The 20,713-nt window shown below is 41.9% G+C and overlaps 1 protein-coding gene across 21 annotated transcripts in view; it reads right to left on the minus strand.

The window, feature by feature from the left end:
* The window catches only part of MAP7D3 (MAP7 domain containing 3), a 1,121,308-nt gene extending 1,105,661 nt beyond the window's left edge, over window positions 1–15,647 (minus strand). For all 21 annotated transcript variants that reach the window (XM_085607948.1, XM_085607945.1, XM_085607942.1 and 18 more), the window contains exon 1: window positions 15,584–15,647. In XM_085607948.1, the coding sequence (XP_085464074.1) occupies window positions 15,584–15,629 (46 nt within the window). In that variant the 5' untranslated portion in view covers window positions 15,630–15,647. The remainder of the gene's footprint in view (window positions 1–15,583) is intronic.
* Between the last annotated feature and the right edge of the window lie 5,066 nt (window positions 15,648–20,713).

Raw genomic sequence — 20,713 nt, forward strand, 5'->3', positions numbered from 1 at the left:
TGGGTATTAATTTGGGGTCCTTTAGAGAACTCCTGTGTTTTACCCTTGTCCCCTCCCACTCTTCTGAAGGGGACCCTACCCACCTGTGGCTGAGTTCCCCCCATACACCTTCTTGTCGACCCTGGTCCGCCTCCATAGCAAGCTTCCTGGGGTCAGTCAGTTCACTATCAGTTAGGTGCTGGTGCAGCTCTGCAAAACTTCAGTTTAAAACAAGGTGATCTTTACCTTCCTTAGAAAACATATATGGTGCATCCCTTTAACCTGTAAATGTATCGCATCCTTCTGACCCCAATGTGTAAAGATGTCCTATCCCTCAGTACTGATATTAATAAAGATGTCATATCCCAGGTAGTCGCATACAAAAGATATTACATTCTCCTGGTAGTAACATAAATAAAAGTTCCTCACACAACAGCAGTCTGGAACAGGAGCCTTCCCCAAGGTCAAAGAACAACTATAACTCAAACAGCGCATTCTGTATTGAAATATTTCTACCATATTGGCACATATATCAATACATTCCTTAAGAAAAATAATAGTGCTCGATTTACTGTAAAAACCCATTGAAATCACTACCAAATCAGAGAAGTCTTTGCCCCAGATTACGGAACCAGATGTCCAAATTTCTCCCGACAGAACCCATAGGATATTTTTCACTACACCATGAACAAGACATTCGAATTTGCAGGAATTAATTTGGTAACGGCTCAACCCTGGGGGGGTCACACAGAAAGACCAAAAAGAAAAGAGTGCAACTGGACTCTGCAATCACCCTCGGCCTCAACCAAGATGTATAAATGCACTACTGATTACTTAAACCCTAATGAAACAGCCTTGCATTTACAGCTATACTAACATTACATACTGTTTTCTCTATTTATCATAACACTATGGACTTGAGTTGCTGTAATATAAAGGGAATTTATAATATTAATTACTATCAACAATATAAGAATGCGATATTACTAAGCCCATAATCATGTTGGGATACTGTCTCTATGGTTGCTAATGCTTTGCCCAACATACACTTGTGCTGTTTCAAATGGAGCAATGTCTAATACTTAACCTTTATTACATATTTATATATAGATAGATACACTATCATTTATTTTCTGTACTGTTTAAGAGATACTTGGATCGTCTCAAATGTTACTTTTCTCAAAATTGTCATTGGCACGACCTTACAGGGAACTTTGTCACTAAGTTCTAAATGATCTACACTTTCAAAAAAGTCTTCTATCTTTAATACACAATACCTATTGGGCATAAACTTCAGGATTGCATACAACTTTAAGGTGCCCAGATATTTAGTCTTCACATTCCAAAATGACGTCCATTCACCACTCATTTTTGGCTAACAGCATAAAAAGGAAGACAATTCACAACTTTAGTACAGACTGCATCAATGCCGCTGACCTGAACGCCTGATTAATTGCTCCCCAATATAGCAGGATTTACTTCTGTACCTCCAAAAGGACATGAGTAAAACCAATTCTCTGTATAAACTTTGTTTGAATTATTAGTTAATACGACATTGTCAAATTGCCTACACTAATTTCTACTAGAAACATGCCTATTTTATTTCTCCAGAGCTGATTAAAACGGACGCTCAATACCCGCTGCATCACATAGCTCATGGGAGGTATTTCTCAAATACACTTGATTATTCCACTTTATTCTACCTCACCTTATTGCACAATTAAAATTTCCTTCAGTGAGCAACTTTTGAATTGATTGTTGTCCTCGCTTTTAGGTGCATGATCTCTATTCCACCTTTTCTACTGTAACCGACCAAAAAGAAGACCAAACGACTGGTTTCCTAAAATTTTGATGATCCCGTTTTGCATACTCTACAAGGAAGCCATACCATGTTTTATGTTCTGGCTAACTTCACTGGGAGTGATCACATTGCATTCTTTCACAAGGATCTCATCCACACAACAACAAGCATATCCAATAGGTCTGCCATTGTCTGCCGGCCGTTTGGCAATTCTTGTAATGTTTTGTCATTCCTTTGCAAATGTTTATTGTTCGGAAAGCCTTCGGGTGTTCGTCAATCAAAAAAAAAAAAAAAAAAAGAAGGAAAAACCATTCACTAAAGGATAAAATGTTTTGCGGTCTTAAAAAAGCATGCATTACTACAATAAGTCTCTGGCTATGAAGGGAACTATTTCTTGTGTGGATGTGCTCATTGTGAAGGGGTAGCATGGCATAACTGACAGTGAAGCCAGCCAATGGCTGAAATGAGCTAATGCATAGCCCCTTGATCCATGCTTGACCAAGAGACAACCACAGATGGATGAAGTATGGGTCAAACACCTTATAAGGAACTAATGTCAAACAAATCATTTTAGTAAAATCAAAAAGGTATTGGCTAACACGGATCTTTAAAAAAAAAAAAGTAAAGAGGAAAAGAAAGAAAGAAAAGAAGGAAATTTTAAAAAGAATTTGTAAAGTCAATAGTCTCACCCGTTGGCAAGCTTTTAGCTGTGGCAATCAGGTGGGGGTGGCTAAGGGGAGAGGTGAGGCAGGGGTGGATAACGGGATGATTTAAAATAGAGCTTAAAGCGGCCGACACTGGCTGCTTCATGTCGCTTTTAAAAATCCAGATTGCAGAGACATGGCAGTTGGGAGAGGAGAAGAACTAGACAGAATGAGAGGAAACAGTGAAAAAGATTTTGCCTATCAGGTGGGGGTGGCTAATGGGGAAAGATATGTGGAGGATTTTAAAAAGTGTTGGCCGCTTCATGGTGCTTTTTAGATTGAGTTTCCAAATACGTGGTGGAGGGAGGGCTGAGAAGAAGCAGGGAGGAGGGTGGGGATAAGTTAAATCATCTATTAAAAACACATACATATACACACACACACATATATATATATATATATACATATACACACATATATACACACACACACACACACACGATAAAGGCTGATTTTCTTCCTGTCCTAAGTTGATTAAAGAACCACTGGTGAAGTGGAGTCCAGAATTTATGTATTCTGAAGAATTGACTGCTTATGAATTCACATGTAGAATACTGAAGCTTACGGTTGTGTACTGTAGTAAAAAGAGGATAGCTTAACACAGAACAGTTTCAAATGGATAGAATCTGGTATGCTGTGAAATTCAAGCAGCCAAATAAACAAAGGAAGTACTAAAGGAATTTCTAATAGCACTGGCAAGAGACAGGAACTGATAAAGCCTGGAATGTGGCCTGTGCTCACATCTGGGAGAAAAGTCCTGCTTTCACATCAGGCTCTAGACTTAAAGGCAACACTAATGTAATTACTTAGTAAAAACACTGGCACTGAAGAGAACTACCTTGTGTGTGGATGTGCTCATTGTGAAAGAGAAAAATGCAGTCACTGAAAGTGAAGCTAACCAGTGGGTGAAGTAGGCTGATCCATTACCTCATGCAGTTTGCTTTAGTGGGCAGAAGGAAAATGTTAATGACAACAGACAAATGGATGAAGACAAGTGATGGAAAGCCCTTTCAAATAAGTATATCATACATATAATTTTAGTAAAAACAAATGGTCTTGGCTAAAGCCAGAACCTAAAAGGTAGTCCCCTCTAGGACAAGGAACAGCTGCTGTGTGTGTGCTCTTCGAGACCAAAACATGTATTTTTGCTTTTAGCCAATGTTTATTATTTGTTGGTGGGGCCCACACAGATTCCACCATCAATAAAGTTTTACAAAAACCATAGCAAAACAAAACAAGCATCGGCAACGCCAAACATTAGGTCTTATAGACTTTGCCAATGCCTAGTTACAATAAAATTGCAGAACTTTAACAAACCAGTAAAGCAATAATTTGAGAAGCTTTTAATGAAGATGGAATGTACTCAAAAATGAGCTCTGAACTTCAGAACTGAACACACTGCAAGGGAGGCACTCTGCAGCTCCCTAGTCGAGCTCACGTAATTCAGGGCTTTAAGCGGGATAAAAAACGGAGGTGCTCTAAAAGGGGCATGGCAAACCTCTCAAAGAGGTGTGGCCAGTCCAATTAGGGGCATAGTCTTAATCATGAGAACTAGCATTGTGTGCCCCCTCAATATAATGGTGAAATTGTGGGCGCACAGCTTGGCTAGCCCTGGAGGGTACGTTCCCCTTCCTCAACATATTGTTTACAGCATTGTAACATAAGGACTTCTTTCATCTCTGAATCGAATACCACCAACTAAGTTAACGACAAATCAAATAGGCTAAAATACGTCAATGACATTAATAAACAATGCATAGAGTAGGGATGCAGAGTTTAACAGTATTTACTCAGTTTGACAAATGCACATTGAAGAAAAATATTTTCACTCAGTTGTATTACAATAATTCAATTTGTGAACTACTACTGAAACTGGGAGAATCCAACAAAACCACAGGGGCTAAGCGGCAATGAGTGCAATCATCCTTTCCTCCATAATGTGGTGAAATCACTTTGTGTCTTTAACGATTGCATAAATCGCCAAGCCAAGATTGAACAGTGATCGCTATACATTCAATTAATCACAGTACACACACCCCCACTGTTCACGAACAGGAGTTCACCATCCCTGCAGTCAGGGACAATAGATAATCACAGGCCCAACAAGGACTCCCTCGTTCCAGTTCTGCTTGATGTCTGAATGACAGTAGCTCTGGGAATGACAAACCATTAAAAACTGAAAAGCTGTTCACTTCTGATGCAGAGAATGTGCTACAATCGATTAACGATTCGCACCCGATTCCATCATGTAATGCCCACTTTTGTTCAAGAGTAGACGGCCCTCGCTTCAAATAATTTATTTCTCTGCTAAGGATTTTTAACAAACTCATTTGCACATATAGAAGTTTAATCGCTCAAGGTCCCTAGCTGCAACATTTCACATTTCCTGTCTGCACCAACCTTGTAAAGAATAGAGGGGATATGAGAACCCCTCACCACGCACCTCAACGTAATGTTTTGGCTTCACGTGATAAACATGACTCTCTCGTTCAAAGTAAATCTTTAGTAGGTGTGGAATCATGCGTGTGGCTTACATTGACAGATTAACATTTGGGGATATAAGAGCAAGTGCCAGCTGTGTGCTCTGTGGAACTGGCTGCTTTGTGGTAGGTTAAGTTAAAGGGGAATGAAGGTGCCCTGATTCAGTTAAACTGTATCTGGTGACCCCACGACGATGTTGCTGCTCCTGCCTTTCAAAAACAGAAGGGGAATCCAGAATGACTCTTTCTCTTCCCCTACAACGCTCACCTGACATGACGTCATGCCTAACTTCTCCACTAGTGAGAAGTGAGTAAAATAAGCACGCGCACATCGATGTGCATGTTATTAATGCAGTCCAGAAAAAAATGGACCGCCTGTGCCAGGGCATAAAACAGAGCCCGATAAGGACCTGTTTCGAGGCCCCCCTTTTCAAAACTGTTGGTGCTCAGCACTGGCCGACCCGGCCCACTGAAAGCCCTGTCAAAAACTATGGCGTGAGAAGGCAAAACGGTGTTACTCACACTGCCAGACAACCCTAATGATTTTATGTGCGCTGATACAAATTGCTAATGACACAAGCAACAACGCCAATGGCTGAAAAGGGGCGACATACTGCCCCACACCATTTATGCGAATTTGGCTAAACCAACATGCAGTGGCCCCTTCAGGAAGCAATAGCTAAAGAGACCGTCCATCAGCCCTTTTTTGTTTATTATTATTATGCGCTATTAATAAAACATCTGACTGGAAGGCCAAATGTTTTTAGGCAAGACCTACAAAAGAAAATGAAACAAAATTGCTGCTCTGCTTACCACCCATTATGGGCAGCAAACTTATAAAATGGTTGGAAGAACGTGTCCAAACATGTTAAATATTTTAAGAGTCGTTCTTATTTTTTGTTTCGTTTGTCTTTGAAAAACATTTTTTTTTTTAAAGAGGATGCAATCCAGCACATGCAAGTTCGCAAAAGAACAAAGAAAGAGGGGATTCAAAACGAATGGCTGTGAACAATTGGGGAGCAAGTTTAACAAAAATTAGAGTTCACAGCAAACACATAGTGCCAGTGGCCGCACTTACCTTTTGATGGTGATAACGCACTAGTGGTTCTATGCTGCTTTGAAATTTCAAAGTGCAATCCAGAGGCGTTTTTGCCTGTATGATTTAATAAAAATGTATTCATAGTGAAAAAAAAACCATTTTGGATGGGGAACAACCTTTACAACGCAACTTTTACAACGCACTACACTTACAACACATTTTTTACAACGCACAATCCATTACAACGCATGACATTACAACGCATGACACTACAACGCATTTTTAAAAACTACCTTTACAACGCATTCCATTACAACGCATACTACCATTACAACGCATACCATTACAACGCATAATATAGTAATTGTTACCCCTATACTATCCAACACTTACCCTACTGTTGCACCCCCTGGAGTTAGAATAGTAATTTTTACCCCTATACTATCCAACACTTACCCTACTGTTGCACCCCCTGGAGTTAGAATAGTAATTTTTACCCCTATAGTATCCAACACTTACCCTACTGTTGCACCCCCTGGAGTTAGAATAGTAATTTTTACCCCTATACTATCCAACACTTACCCTACTGTTGCACCCCCTGGAGTTAGAATAGTAATTTTTACCCCTATACTATCCAACACTTTCCCTACTGTTGCACCCCCTGGAGTTAGAATAGTAATTTTTACCCCTATAGTATCCAATACTTACCCTACTGTTGCACCCCCTGGAGTTAGAATAGTAATTTTTACCCCTATACTATCCAACACTTACCCTACTGTTGCACCCCCTGGAGTTAGAATAGTAATTTTTACCCCTATACTATCCAACATTTACCCTACTGTTGCACCCCCTGGAGTTAGAATAGTAATTTTTAACCCTATACTATCCAACACTTACCCTACTGTTGCACCCCCTGGAATTAGAATAGTAATTTTTACCCCTATACTATCTAATACTTACCTTAAATGCAATTTAATATTATGCGTTGTAATGGTATGCGTTGTAAAGGTAGTATGCGTTGTAATGGAAATGCGTTGTAAAGGTAGTTTTTAAAAATGCGTTGTAGTGTCCTGCGTTGTAATGTCATGCGTTGTAATGGATTGTGCGTTGTAAAAAATGCGTTGTAAGTGCATGCGTTGTAAAAGTGTGCGTTGTAACGACATACATCCATTTTGGATGGACAGCGATCAAAGCGTGGGTGTATTGTTTTTTTGGGCAGGGGCTAGATCTTTTGCTGCAGAATCCGAAAGTCACACGTCCTCTTGCGAGACCCTTATCACTGCCTTCTGACCAAGGTTAACAACTTTTCTGTAACCCAGGCCGCCTTGACAATGATATGCAGGCTCTTGTTAATGCTATTTTCTTACAGTATCTGCTAGTGTGGTGGGCTGTCGCACCCATCACTGTTACTGCAAGGAAGACCGAGATAAACACGTAGCCTGAAGTCTACTGAATACTATTAAGTAGCACGCTTCAATGACCACAGACACCAGAAACTAGGATGTACGAAGTAATGCATTCCATGTCTCTGATCCAATCACAATCAGAAAAGGGTAGGCTGGCCCAGAAATCCACGGAAACACGACAGAGGACACAAAAAAAGAGAAAAACATGGAGGCCTGGAGAAACCATTCGCACAAAGGCCAAGAAGCTTGAGGCAGCTAGTGCCATCCTCCACCGTCTTGCTCAGCGCCCGCAGGTAACTCTCTGACTGAAGGCATTGTTGTGCAAAGCACGAAAAACGGCACCATCAGTGTCCTGGTCATCAGGACAGACCAGACATGCAGCACAGACTCACAACACAGCAAAAAGAAAGGCCATGTGACTTTTTAGGTCGAGCCTGGGGATCGCATGTGCTGCTCTGCAAGGCATGCTGTATTCAGGTACGGACTTGAAGCTCCACCTATTTTCCACTTTTCTTTTCTATGAGCTCCTGTTACGGTCCTTTCTTAAATGGTTACTTTTGATTCATGAATATATTTAGTAGTCCCTGCTTAGTACCGCCTTGTCTGCATTTGTAAACTACTATGAGGACTGTGACTTTTACTTGTGTTGTTACTCTGTATGTTTTATTTAGTCTGTGAGCACTATTTCTTCAATGATTGTTTCCTATTCCACCCACGACATGCTTTCCTGTTACGCAGCATAGCGACCTCTTAATATTTTTTTAGTTATGGCAGACGCGTCACATTTACAAAACCACCTTGTTCACTAATGGCAGCCGTTTCATATTTATACAACAAGCTTGCACCTTTTAGTCCATATTTAAAAATTTTTGCAGCGTAGTATGCTTTAACTATAGCGGCCACACTCCTTTCTTTATTTACTTTGGCAGCGCGGTCCACTTTGACTATAGCGGCTAAGCTTCTTTATTTGTTCTGCCACGGCGTTCTGCTTTGCTATAGCGGCCCCCATCCTTTCTTTTTATCGGAATACTAGAAAATGACAGCCGCACGCCTGTCGTAGGGAGGCGCGCCATTTGCACATAAAGGCGTGCGGCTGCCATTAGCTAGTACACCATACTTCAATATCTTTTTTTTTAAATCTGTTTATTAGTGGTTTTCATTAAACATTTACAGCCAATAAATTGTCATTGTTACAGTACATAGGTGTTTGTTAAGTGTTATACATTATGAGCATCAGTCAATGCTAGCATTTTCTGATTAGTTACACTTCCCCTTAGTACATTCTGATTAGTGTATACAAAGCATAGCAGGTGTAAGCATTCTACATAAGGATCCCTGCTTATAAAGTGAGCCATAACGATCGCCGCAGAATTGCTATGCATTACGCTGACACCTTCCAGCCCGCATGTAAACTGTGTAGCCACAAGCTTCCATGCTAAACAACAAAAAATAGCTGTATATCTTGCAGTCATAAATCAAACAATTGAACTTGTTGTAATAACAAAGGGGTAACCATCAAAAAAGTTTGCTATCGCTCCATGTAGTGTACAGTCGCTATATAATAAATACTAGCATTGCCTTGGTTTTCTTATTTTCCTCTTTTCTTACATGCACTCTCAGGATCAACATGACCGGGGGGGGGGGGCATAGCCTGTGGGTGCCCACTAGCTCATTAGCAGATTACATTTCATCAATATCATCAGCGTCCCCATCAGGTCGTAATGACGATTGTAGGGCCACCGATATTGCATCCCAGCTGGATGATACTGGGAATTTACGCAAGCCCAAAGTATCCTCCCTAAGGAGAGATACTCCTTCTGCACTAGCCCAGTTGAGTATAGAGTAGGACCAGGCCTGTAAGGACAAGGGCTCACCATATTTACGTACTCCCTTATCTCCCATGCTGTGCCCAAAACAATCGCACCCCTCCCACTTGCCTGCCCCACCACCCCTTGAATGGCGAGGTCCAGAGTTTAAGCTATTGGCATTGTAAATGACAATGCCTTTTATTTATGTTAGTTTTCTATACAGATGAATAAAAGGCATTGCCATTTACAAAGCCAAATGTTTAAACTCTCGCAAATGTGAGACCTATTGCATTGCAAATGCTTGTTTGTAAAAGGATGATGAAAGGAATTCTATCATCTGCAGGAGTTTGTTTGTTCCCAAATTGTTAGAACCAGTTCACCTCCAGACCTGAGCAGATAATAGGGTAAAAGGCATACCCCCCTTTAACAGCATATCCTCCAGCATGTGCCATATTAGAGAGTATGCATAATGAGTGCTGGCTGCTACCAGGGACAGTGAACCTTACAACAAAGACAGGAAGCCTCCTAGTTTTGGCTGCTGAACTAATTAAAAACATGGTGCAAACTTAGCTTGAGCCAGGAGTACACATTTTGCCGTCTTTGTAACTGCAATGATGACGGAGAAATGTGTACCACTAGGACACCACTGGTTCTTCAGTAAACTACAAAAGGTGTGGCTGATTTCGCATTGACAGTGTGGCCAGTTGGGTGTGCTCTCAGTTGATTCCAAGACATACAATCGTTTTTTAGCTTGTCTTTCCTTCAGGACAGACTGAGCATACCTGACCAGTCCAATTCTTATGATTTCCTAAGTAAAGGAGGATGGAGAATGTAATGCTCCCCTTGTCAGACCAAATCCTCCTCTTCCGCCTCACCCCAGCCAATTCCATGCTGAATTCCACGTAGGAAAAATGGCCCAGCACAGTTCGTTTCAATTCCATGAGGATTAGCTCGTAATAGGCATAGTTGGGTGTGGGTCTACCGCCCAGAATTGTTAAATCATGTCACCTGGTATATCTGCACCTAAGTACACCTAATTCTTTATCGGGCCTAACAAGAGGCTACTACAAAGCCAACGAGAGAAGAACGGATAATTTGACAAATGCAATAAACCAAATCATCAACATATACCAGGAGCTGTCCAATCCAAACATCCTAATTCGTTATCAGGCAAGACAAAAGGCTACTAAAAAGCCAACAAGAGAAAAGAACGGATAATTTGACAAATGCAATCAGTAAGGTCATAAACCAAATTGTCAAAATATACCAGGAGCTGTCCAATCCAAACACCCCAAAAACAGTTAAGTGGCTTAGTTATTGCAACATATTTAGCACAAATGCATTCCTTGCCAGTATACTCTGCACATACATGGTGTGGACTCAAGGCCAGCAGAGAATGCAAAAAAATTGCATTGAGTGAGCCTGGAAGGGAGATGGTCATGTAAAGCAATGCGGGTGCTGCGACAAATTTCTGGAGAATTCTCCTTTCATGCAAGTCCAATGTGTTGGTTTGCATTCTATGAGATCTATGGAAGGTATTCAGAAAAGTGTTGCTATGAGTAGGTATGATTTACTCTTGTAGTACTCCCGTCAACTTGTGGAATTCACCAGTAAACCAAGAGTACTACAATACTAAATCAAAGGGAAATCTTTATGAATTAGACAATTGGTAACTAAGTTTTTCGGCTACAAGGCAGGGGTGTTCACCCCATGAGTTGTACCAATTGACTTACTCTGCTGTGTTGTTTATGGGTGTATACGGTATCAGGTACGATGGTCAGCTGTTTTCTTCTCTCTTACAGAACCCTTTCTTGGAGGTCCGTCCAACTGCCCTGTCCTCTCTCTCACTGTAGTTAGTGGCCACAGTTGATGTTCAGAGACTCTGAACACACCAGGGGGTTGAGATTCCTTTCCCCAGATCTCCCAGGTGGCACCTTTATTCAACTCATTACCTCCCTCTATCTGACCCCAAGGCGCTTGGCCCGGATTACAAGTAGGTCGCTGTTTTATGACCCCTGCATAAGTAATATTTTTCTAAAGCGCGTGAATGCCAAGGCGTCTTAAGAGCTAATGAATGCTATCACTGACCGGGAGAGAGAGAGAGACATACTTTAGACACTGGAAACAAAGAGCCAGGTCTTCAAGGATTTTCAAAAATCCAGCCTGCTTGTTTGAGAAAGACCTGGAATTCCATAGCTTACAAGCCAAATGAAAAATACTCTGGCCCCCTCTCCTTCTTTACCTTGGGGATAACTACCAACCGGGTGCAGGATGATCTTAGGTCACGTCGAGGGGCATGCCACCTAAGGGACTTCTGAAAGATAGAACGGCCATAACCATGGAGGAGCATAAACCCTTGTTTGCACTAGAGGTGGGCAAGCCACTGAAATCGAGCCTGAAGCCTAACTTTGGCTCAGTTCAATGTCCTGTTGGAACCTCGAGCCAATAACTAGCTAAGCTCTCAAGTGGCTTCTGACTGTCACCCTACCTCTAACCAGAATGCAGCATTACAGCCAGAACTGTCTACTTTGGATCTGGGGAACCAGGTTTGAGTGTCGGCATCAGCTCAGCACACTGTGAATCAGGGCAAATCAATTAATCTCCCTGAACCTTTAAGAAATTATTGGGATCTGGTGTAATATAACTGGTGCTCACATAAAGCACTACAAAACCTTCGGGTCTAGGCTGCGCTGCATAAAAACTGAAGAAAGATACACAAAGTGGTAACAACAAAGCATTTATTAAAATGAAATACAAATCAACACCCATTTAGTGGCAGATTTGTACAAAGTTAAATAAAAAAACCAGGCTAAATATTTTATATCTGCAAAAACAACAGTTGATGGATAGAATGCAAAACAATGACATACATCCACCCCAGTACAGAGATCTGGGTCGAAATCCATCGTTTTTTTGCTCACCATGCCATTCCAGTTTGAACCCAGCCATATGCAAATCAGTCTTGACCCTGCGCCTCATGGGAACAGTGCAGCCCGAACTGCCAAGCCAGGTCCTCCCTGGACTGGAACCAGGCATCCTAGGACCGGTTTCGGGGTTTCACCCCTCTTCAGCCAGGATAGCTTGATTCCAGTGGAATGGAGAGCACGGGACTGACATCTGAGCATACCCGTCCCACCCCGGGGTGACAAATGCAAAAACAACAGTTGATGGACAGAATGCAGAACAATGTCATACATTCTCCCCAGTACAGAGATATGGGTCTAAATCCATCGTTTTTTTGCTCACCATGCCATTCCAGTTTGAACCCAGCCATATGCAAATCAGTCTTGACCCTGTACCTCATGGGAACAGTCCAGACCAAACTACCAAGCCAGGTCCTCCCTGGACTGGAACCAAGCACCCTAGGACCGGTTTCGGGGTTTCACCCCTCTTCAGCAGTCTGCCCATCAATAGTTCTTTTTGCATTTATCACCCCGATTGGGACGGGTATGCTCAGACGCGAGTCCCGTGCTGGACTGGAACCAAGCACCCTAGGACCGGTTTCGGGGTTTCACCCCTCTTCAGCAGTCTGCCCATCAATAGTTCTTTTTGTATTTGTCACCCCGAGTGGGACGGGTATGTTCAGACGTGAGTCCCGTGCTCTACATGCCACTGGAATCAAGATATCCTGGCTGAAGAGGGGTGAAACCCCGAAACCGGTCCGAAGATGCTTGTTTCCAGTCCAGGGAGGACCTGGCCTGGCAGTTCGGGCTGGTCTGTTCCCATTGGGCACAGGGTCAAGACTGATGTGCATATGGCTGGGTCCAAACTGGAATGGCATGGTGAGCAAAAAAACGATGGATTTAGGCCCAGATCTCTGTACTGGGGTGAATGTATGACATTGTACTGCATTCTGTCCATCAATAGTTTTTTTTATATTTTATAATCAGCAAACTCCTTTTTCATCATTATCGCTTAATAAAGCACTTTCAAATATGTGAGTTCAGAATATCAGTTGTACAGAACCTATGCTGCTTGATTTAATAGACTGTAATGTTGCCCTATAATAATCTGGGCCATGTACAGAATTTACATAACAACTGACCTGCCTCTTGGTTCACTAATGGTACGTGTTTTAAAACTATTACTTTTAATAAGTATTCTCAGTGCAGTAGAACAGTTTAAACACTATAATGTGACATGTTAATGTCAAAGCTTCCACGTCAAAACACTTTCCTGAATTTTGAAGAGGCACTGTCATATTTTACATGATGTTTGTATAGGATTTACAAAACAAGCATGTTCAGGGCTTAGCTCGTGCGCAGGCTCTAAGATTCAACTAGACACATGGCTCTCCCTGTTCATTTATAAGGTTGCCCACCTCTAGTTTGCTCAGGGGTCGCAATTACAATTTGGATGGTATTTATTGCATCCGGTTATTACTGGGTGCATTGAATATCTCACCCGTCATTAAATGTCAGCGTGTCATAACCTGCCAGAATTGAACAGGGTAAAAATATATGGCATTTACAGTACAATGAGGATTTTGGTGCCAAAAGCACCAAAATCCGTACGTTGGCACCAAAATCCGTACGCTATAACCTAGACAATCGGAATAGGTGCCATTTCCCCCGCCTGATAAATAACATACCCTGATATGGTTATATATCCGGTGTGAATAAAACAAAGCCAAGCTTGGATTCCGACAAACTCTAAATCAGGGTCATTACCCTCTCTGTATCTGTCCTACCAGAAAAGAGCATACATCAAGGCTTTTTATTGCACCCACTCATCAAATTGTACACCTGAATCACTTCGAGATAGGGGAGCACCTGGAGTGTCACTTTCTAAACAGCACAGAAAATTAGTTGGACACGTTTGTTGCGTCAGGGACAAGAAAAACTGGTAGAATTAAAAATTGTAGTTGATGGTATTTATAAGGCATCTTATGGATATAGAATATTGCAAATAATTTTAAAAATTACTGGCTGAAGAGTTACTAAATGAACAAGACTTTCAGATTAATATATGCATTAAATAAACATTACAGAGACGGATTTGATCCCAACGCAAACTTAGGTCTTTATTTAAAAGATTTTTAAAGATCTGTTTTGTTTACATTATGTTGTTGGCCCACTGGCAAAGTATACAATGTGGTGCGATGCAAAATGTTATGCGATCTCCTCTTCATAACAATATTTTCCAAGCACTGTCTAACCATAACAACAGTTACTCAAGCAAAGCACATCAGGCTCTCAGGTATTTGGATACGTTGGGGATATGAGCGCTCTGTTCTGGAAATGCTACCACCAATGCCTCTTCTACAGTTTCCTTATGGCACACTGACGAAAGGCACGTATTTTCTGACTAGCAATGAGAGCTTTCTGGATGAAATATGACAAAACATTTTACACTTTCTTTTCCGTATCGAGATTTATCGCTTCGGAGGACTAGCACAATTCTTAACAGTGCATCACAGACAGGACAGAGCATGAGAGGGGGAGTGAGTGGTGTGAGGTAAGCAGCTAGCGATCAGCGCAGTGCAGCTTTCAAGTGTCCCTTTTTTTGTCGTCCTTCAACTGTATCCTGCAGTCCAAACCAGGGATGTAAGGGGACAGACAGTTCTAACAGTTCTGGTAGGACGCAACAGTTGGAGCCGAGCAGCTCCGGCGGGGAGGGCTACGAACTCAGTCACGCTGCAACTTCCCACTCTCAGCATCTCTCCGCCCAGCACCGGCGTGATTTTAAGGAGGGCCGAGAGATAAGGGATGATCGCAGAGGTCTGCTGCGGGGTTGGCACCCTCACCATTCAGGGATTACTAAGCAGACTGTCGCCGCATTACCTATATAAGAGCAGAAACCCCGAGCCATGATCTAGCATGGTGCAGACGAGAACCCGGATCTAAGCCGCGCGATCGGTCAGATGGGGTTACTGTGAAAGTCTGCGAAACCTCGCCCGACCAGCCACGTACAGCATCCTGTAGAGAAAGAGAGGCCAAAGAGAATCACAGGGCCCACTTCGAGCAGGCAGAGTCTAGCAGAAAGAAGGAGGGGACGGCCCCGGAAAAGGGGGTCTCTGCTGTCAGATCCCAAGGAGTTAAGGGAGCCCGGGTTGCTGGCGCTCTAGAAACCGTCCCTATAGCAAAATGGGCATGGAGGAAAGAAGACATCCCACTCGCAATCCCACATTACGAGAGAAGAACTGCATCAGGAGTTGTGACAGTTTCCGTCCGCACACACCCCTCCCAAAACGGAGCCGGTCACTTTCCCGGGCTCTGCTGCTTCCTGTTACTCCCTCAGCTGCCTCCTTGACAGCTCTCCCGCCCCTCCCCACTTGCCTCCTAGCAGGGCCTTCACCGCCCGCTGAGCCGCCGCCCCTAACACCCGTTTCAGCAGGACTGCGTGCACTGAACGAGGCTCTCTTACCCATCTGCTCCCGCAGCCCCTTCAGGGATGTGCTCGTGTCCGCCATCTTCCGTCAGCCTGGGCCAGGCGTTCACCCCGCCTCCGCAGCCGCCAGCGCTTCAGTGTCGGGTCACACTGCGCAGGCGCAAGCGGGCGCGCAGGCAGCGGATGCTGCTGGCTGTTGCCAGGTGCTGCCCAACCCCGCCTTCCCCAGCCTAGCAGAACCGTTATTTTGGAGCTGGGCCAGCCAGGGTCGTACTGTCACTTGAAATAACGTGTTTGTCGTGATTTTACAGCCGCTCTTTCCCATGGGAGCGGAGGGATGGTCATGGTCACCTTAGAAACGTATCAAAGAAAATAACCGCCTAGACCACGGAATTCAGATAGTCGTTCTGCATGGGAACGGAACGTGATAATCTTCCACAGGTGTTGTCGCAGAGAACCTCTGTCTGAGTCCCCAGTGGCAAACACTTGAAAGGAGTGACGAGGAATCTGTAAGAGCATGGAGGAGTCAGTCACTCAAGATTTATATGAGATAACTATGCACATGGTAGTATGTAGGGCATATTCACAAAAATATACACGTGAAAGCATATCTATTACACTCTTCTGCAGGAAGGGGTGTCACCTGGCATTGTCACCTGTCTGTTTTTTTCCGGGTTAGGTGTTCTTGTAATGCACCAACTGGCATAAAAAAAATTGAAAATCTCTATAGTAGTTTTTTTTCCATTTACATTTTTTTTATAGAGCAGAAATAAATAAATACAGAGAGCTTCTTTGAATAGAACAGGGAATTAGATCAACACATTTACTTATACAGGTTGTTGTACATATATTTCACTTATTTATAAACTCTATGATTGTTACCAGGAGGCCACTCTGTAATATATTTGCTCTCTGGTTTATACCTCTGTTATGTCATTATTAGAATGTTCATTGCATACAACTATGATGTCATAGAACGTTGTCGGCGTTCTCTGCCTCCTATTAGACTTGTAAGCCACGTTTTTATTCCGTCTGCTCGCAGGCCTTATTTATAAATAAATCCTATCACTTAAATCTCACTTCGTGACTTCCTTCTGTCACAATGTCCCAAATGGAAGATCCATAGACCAGCTGTATAAACTAGGTTACTTTATTCAGGCTTCGTTCCAGGTAGATGAGTAGGAGAAGATAAGTAGATAAAGTGTAGCCCCACCAGGAGCAGCCTCCCTGCTGCTCAGCCTGCATCCAACAACTGACACTCCACACATAAACAAACACCCAAGCATTCCATGACGTCATCACACATTCTAGCATTCATCCTGGCTGAGCAGTAGAGAAGAGACAACTACAGAAGAGGAATGACAACAAGTAGTTTATGACACACAACCTATTTGGCAACAATTTATGCGAGAAGTTAAAGGAATTACAGAAAAACTATATAAGGCTTGCTGTAGAAGACAAAGAAATTCTAAAGAAAAAAGTATTCTGGAGAATACCAACGAAGAACAAGGAAAAGTAGAAAGGAGAAGAAGGTTGGTGTTGGGAATTAGCACGTACTTTGATTAACTTTAATGATTTAGCGATACTGAGTATAATGCGTGATGCGCTTACCGTTAATCCAACTGTTAAAACCAACGGAACCACCTTGCGCGCAGCTCCTTTCAGAACTCCTGTGTTTATGACGTATACTAGTTAGCAAAGGAAGTGCACGCGTTGTCACATAGACGGCGTGTACGTGCGTGCGGTCATTTTGAGGTCAGGCACAACCAGTTGTACGCGTACACGCGTTGAGCATTTCAGTCAGTTTTGAACGTGTTACATCAAAGGAGAATAAATCGGAGAACAAGCGTCAATTGCATGAATTAATGGTAAAGAAGAAACGTTAATTTTAACGCGTATTTAAAAGCAAAAGAGAAATAATTTACAAAAGATAATATTTTGGAAGTTTAAAGATTTATGAAAAATAACTTATTTGTGACAGAAAAAAAAGGCATCTCTACAAAAGGAAAAGGAACAAAGCAGTACAATTTGTATACCAGCTGAATTTCTAAATGGGCCAGGAAAACCAAGTATGAAATGGAAAAATTTGTTGAGGGCATCTGGAAATTATCTAGTGGCTATTGATGGCAAAGGATATGAGCCAGAGCTTAAGAAAGCCATTATGTTTGGGTTATTAGGAGCTGCAGGTCAAGATATTTTTGACAGTTTACCTGAGTATGAAAGTCCACCAGGTCAATTTATTCCATTAAATGATTACCAAGAAGCAATAAAAAGGATGGAAAAACGGTTTGATGAAGAACCAAACATAATGATTGGAAGACATAGATTCAGCATGAGGAAGCAACAAGAGAACAAGACATTAGAGTAATACATTGCTAGTTTCAGAGTTTTGGCAGCGAAATGTGAGTTCAAAGACATGGTTGATACGTACATAAAGGACCAATTTGTCTTCCATTGTTTTTCTAAAAAAGTACAAGAGAGGGTATTGGCTTGCAGGAATCCAACTTTGCAAGAAGTTATAGACATCGGAAAAGGAATAGAAAGGTCACTTGAATCTTCAAAAGTTCTTGCAACAGAAACTGTTCACTCAGCAAGTGTTTTTGCATTACATGATAGAAAGAAGCAAGATTTGAAGAATGTAAAGGGTATTAAAAGTGGAAATGAAAATGATAATACATTTATTGTTTGTTACAGGTGTGGTTCTAAGAGTAACAAAGCTGATAACGTGACATGTCCGGCAAGAGGTAAGAAGTGTGCTAAATGTTTAAAAATGAGTCCCTTTGCATCAGCTTGCAGACACATTAAAAGCAAATTTACACAGAAAGTTAAAGTAAGCAATGTTGAAGAGTTTGATGAAGAAATGTGTAACAACATTGTATTAACTGTAGAAGGAGGTACAGGTAGAATTAAAGGCCCTCTTGGTTATATAAAAATAGGATCAGTTGAGCTAAAAAAAATGGCCGATTCAGGATCACCGATAACCATTATTTCAGACAAAACGTTTGACGAATTATGGGACGGTAAATAACTTTTGCCATTTGATGTTGATCCCAAGGTGTTTGGTGAGTTCGATATTGTAATGCACAGTTATTTTGAAGACAGTTTAAATTTTAAAGGAAGGTCAATTAAAACAAAGGTTTATGTAGAAGAAAATGGAAGAAATATAGTTGGTTGTTAGGATTTGGCAAAACTTGGTATCATTTTGAAACCAGGTGCAGAAGAACCAATAATTCTCGGTGAAATAGATGTATGCTATGTAAATGAAGAGAATTCAAATACAAATTGGGAAAATGTATTAAAGAAATATGAAGCAGTATTTGATGACCGCATAGGTTGTGTGAATGGATTTGAGCATAAAATAAAGATTTAAAAAGTTGCCATTCCTGTAGGTGGCTTCGGCGCCACGGAAGATGGCCGCTCTTGCACAGAGCTCTGTGACGACGTGAGGGGTTGAATCTCCTCCAGGTGTATTCTCCTGCCTTTCGGACCCCATAAACGCTGGCAATCTTCAATGAAGCCCAGCGCTACAACTTGTTTTACTTGTTGGAGCCCAGGGTGAGCACTAGCTCAGTTTTTCTTTCCCGTTTCGAGCGCTCTCATTTTTCATACGGCCGCGATTTTGTTTTTGCCTTCCATGCCGCCCGGGCTTCTCTCCTCTGCTTCATCGTTTACTTCATGTTGCTTGAATAATTTCAGCGTTTTTGTTCAATACTTAATGCTGCATATGCCATTTTGGGAAGTGTTCATGTGGAACTACTTTTCCAATGTTGTAATTCTTCCTCTGTTTGGCTTCTCATATATTCCATAAAATGCATTTCATTTTTGAAGGAAAATATTAACGGAATTGTCTTTTCTTGACTTCCTGAAATCTTGGGGCAGTGTGAGCTACTCATTTAATTGATTTCACACAGGAACTGCTGCTATCCGTGTTTTATGGCAAAGCCGCGCGCTACATGCAGTTGTGTTAATCCTATGGACGGCAATTCAGTGGAAGACTTTAACCCTTTCAGCATTTTTCAGGAAAATATGGAATACGTGGATTCTGGTCTTCCACTCACAGGTAGCGCAATGCCTAATATGCCCCGTAACATTTCTAAGCAGTCATCTAAAATTCTCTCTTCCTCAGCATATGTTTCAACTAACCGTGTCAAGAAAGACCTACCTTCGACTTCCAATTCTTCAACGTCATTATCTATGGAATTACTTCTAGAAGAAATACGTGCCCTCAAGCCTTACATGGAGGAAACAAATATTCGTCTCCAAGGTCTTGAGGATAGGTGGTCCCACATGGAACAAAAAGTTACTCACCTGGAACAACAAATTGACTCTGTTCAAGTTGTTACTGGTCAAATTCCTTCCTTGCATCTGGAGATTTCACACCTTAAATAACAAGTGGAAAATTTGGAAAACCGCAATAGGCGTAATAACGTACACATTTATGGTCTTGCAAAGTGACTTGAAGGTTCAGATCCTCTTTTCTTTTTTTACTCCTTCCTCCTGACTCTTCTGGAATTTCCTGAATCTCCAAAATTGAACATCCAAAGAGCTCAAAGCTTGAGGCAAATCCCAAGATCAGCATCTTCCACATCTAAACCAAGAGGCTTTCTTTATATTTTTGGGAGTATACCAACCTGCTTAAAGTCTTGCATGCTGCCAGAAGTAAAGGAAGAATCTCCTGGCAAGGATCCAATCTCTACTTCACCCAGGACTATGCCAAAGTGACTGCAGACCGACGGAAACATTTTTGGGACGCGAGATCCGCTCTTCGCAGTTTGAATGCTAGATATGGTTTGTTCCACCCTTGTCTTATGAAGGTGACTTATAACAACAAAACCACTACCTATGAAGATCCGGCTCGTCTACAACATTTTCTGGATACCTGCAAGAAGAAAACATGGAAATTCCTTGTTCATCGTTGTTTTGATTGTCTTCTTGTTGTTTTGTTATGATTCTGTATTCTATTTATATTGATATTTTTTATTGTATTTCCTGTAACCAATTTCTTTTCTACTGTCGGTTGTGGTTTATCGTGGTCCTCCGCTATGTGATCCCATTTTCCCGCCTGGATGATGTCTCCCTTTCCCGTTTTTCGTTTTGGAGTTTTCCCGCCTGACCGTGCGGTTTTCCCTATGTTGCTCCACCATCCCCATGTTTCCGTGTGTATTT

Source organism: Triturus cristatus, chromosome 5_2 (assembly GCF_964204655.1).
Source record: "Triturus cristatus chromosome 5_2, aTriCri1.1, whole genome shotgun sequence".
In the NCBI taxonomy this organism is placed as follows: Eukaryota; Metazoa; Chordata; class Amphibia; order Caudata; family Salamandridae; genus Triturus; species Triturus cristatus.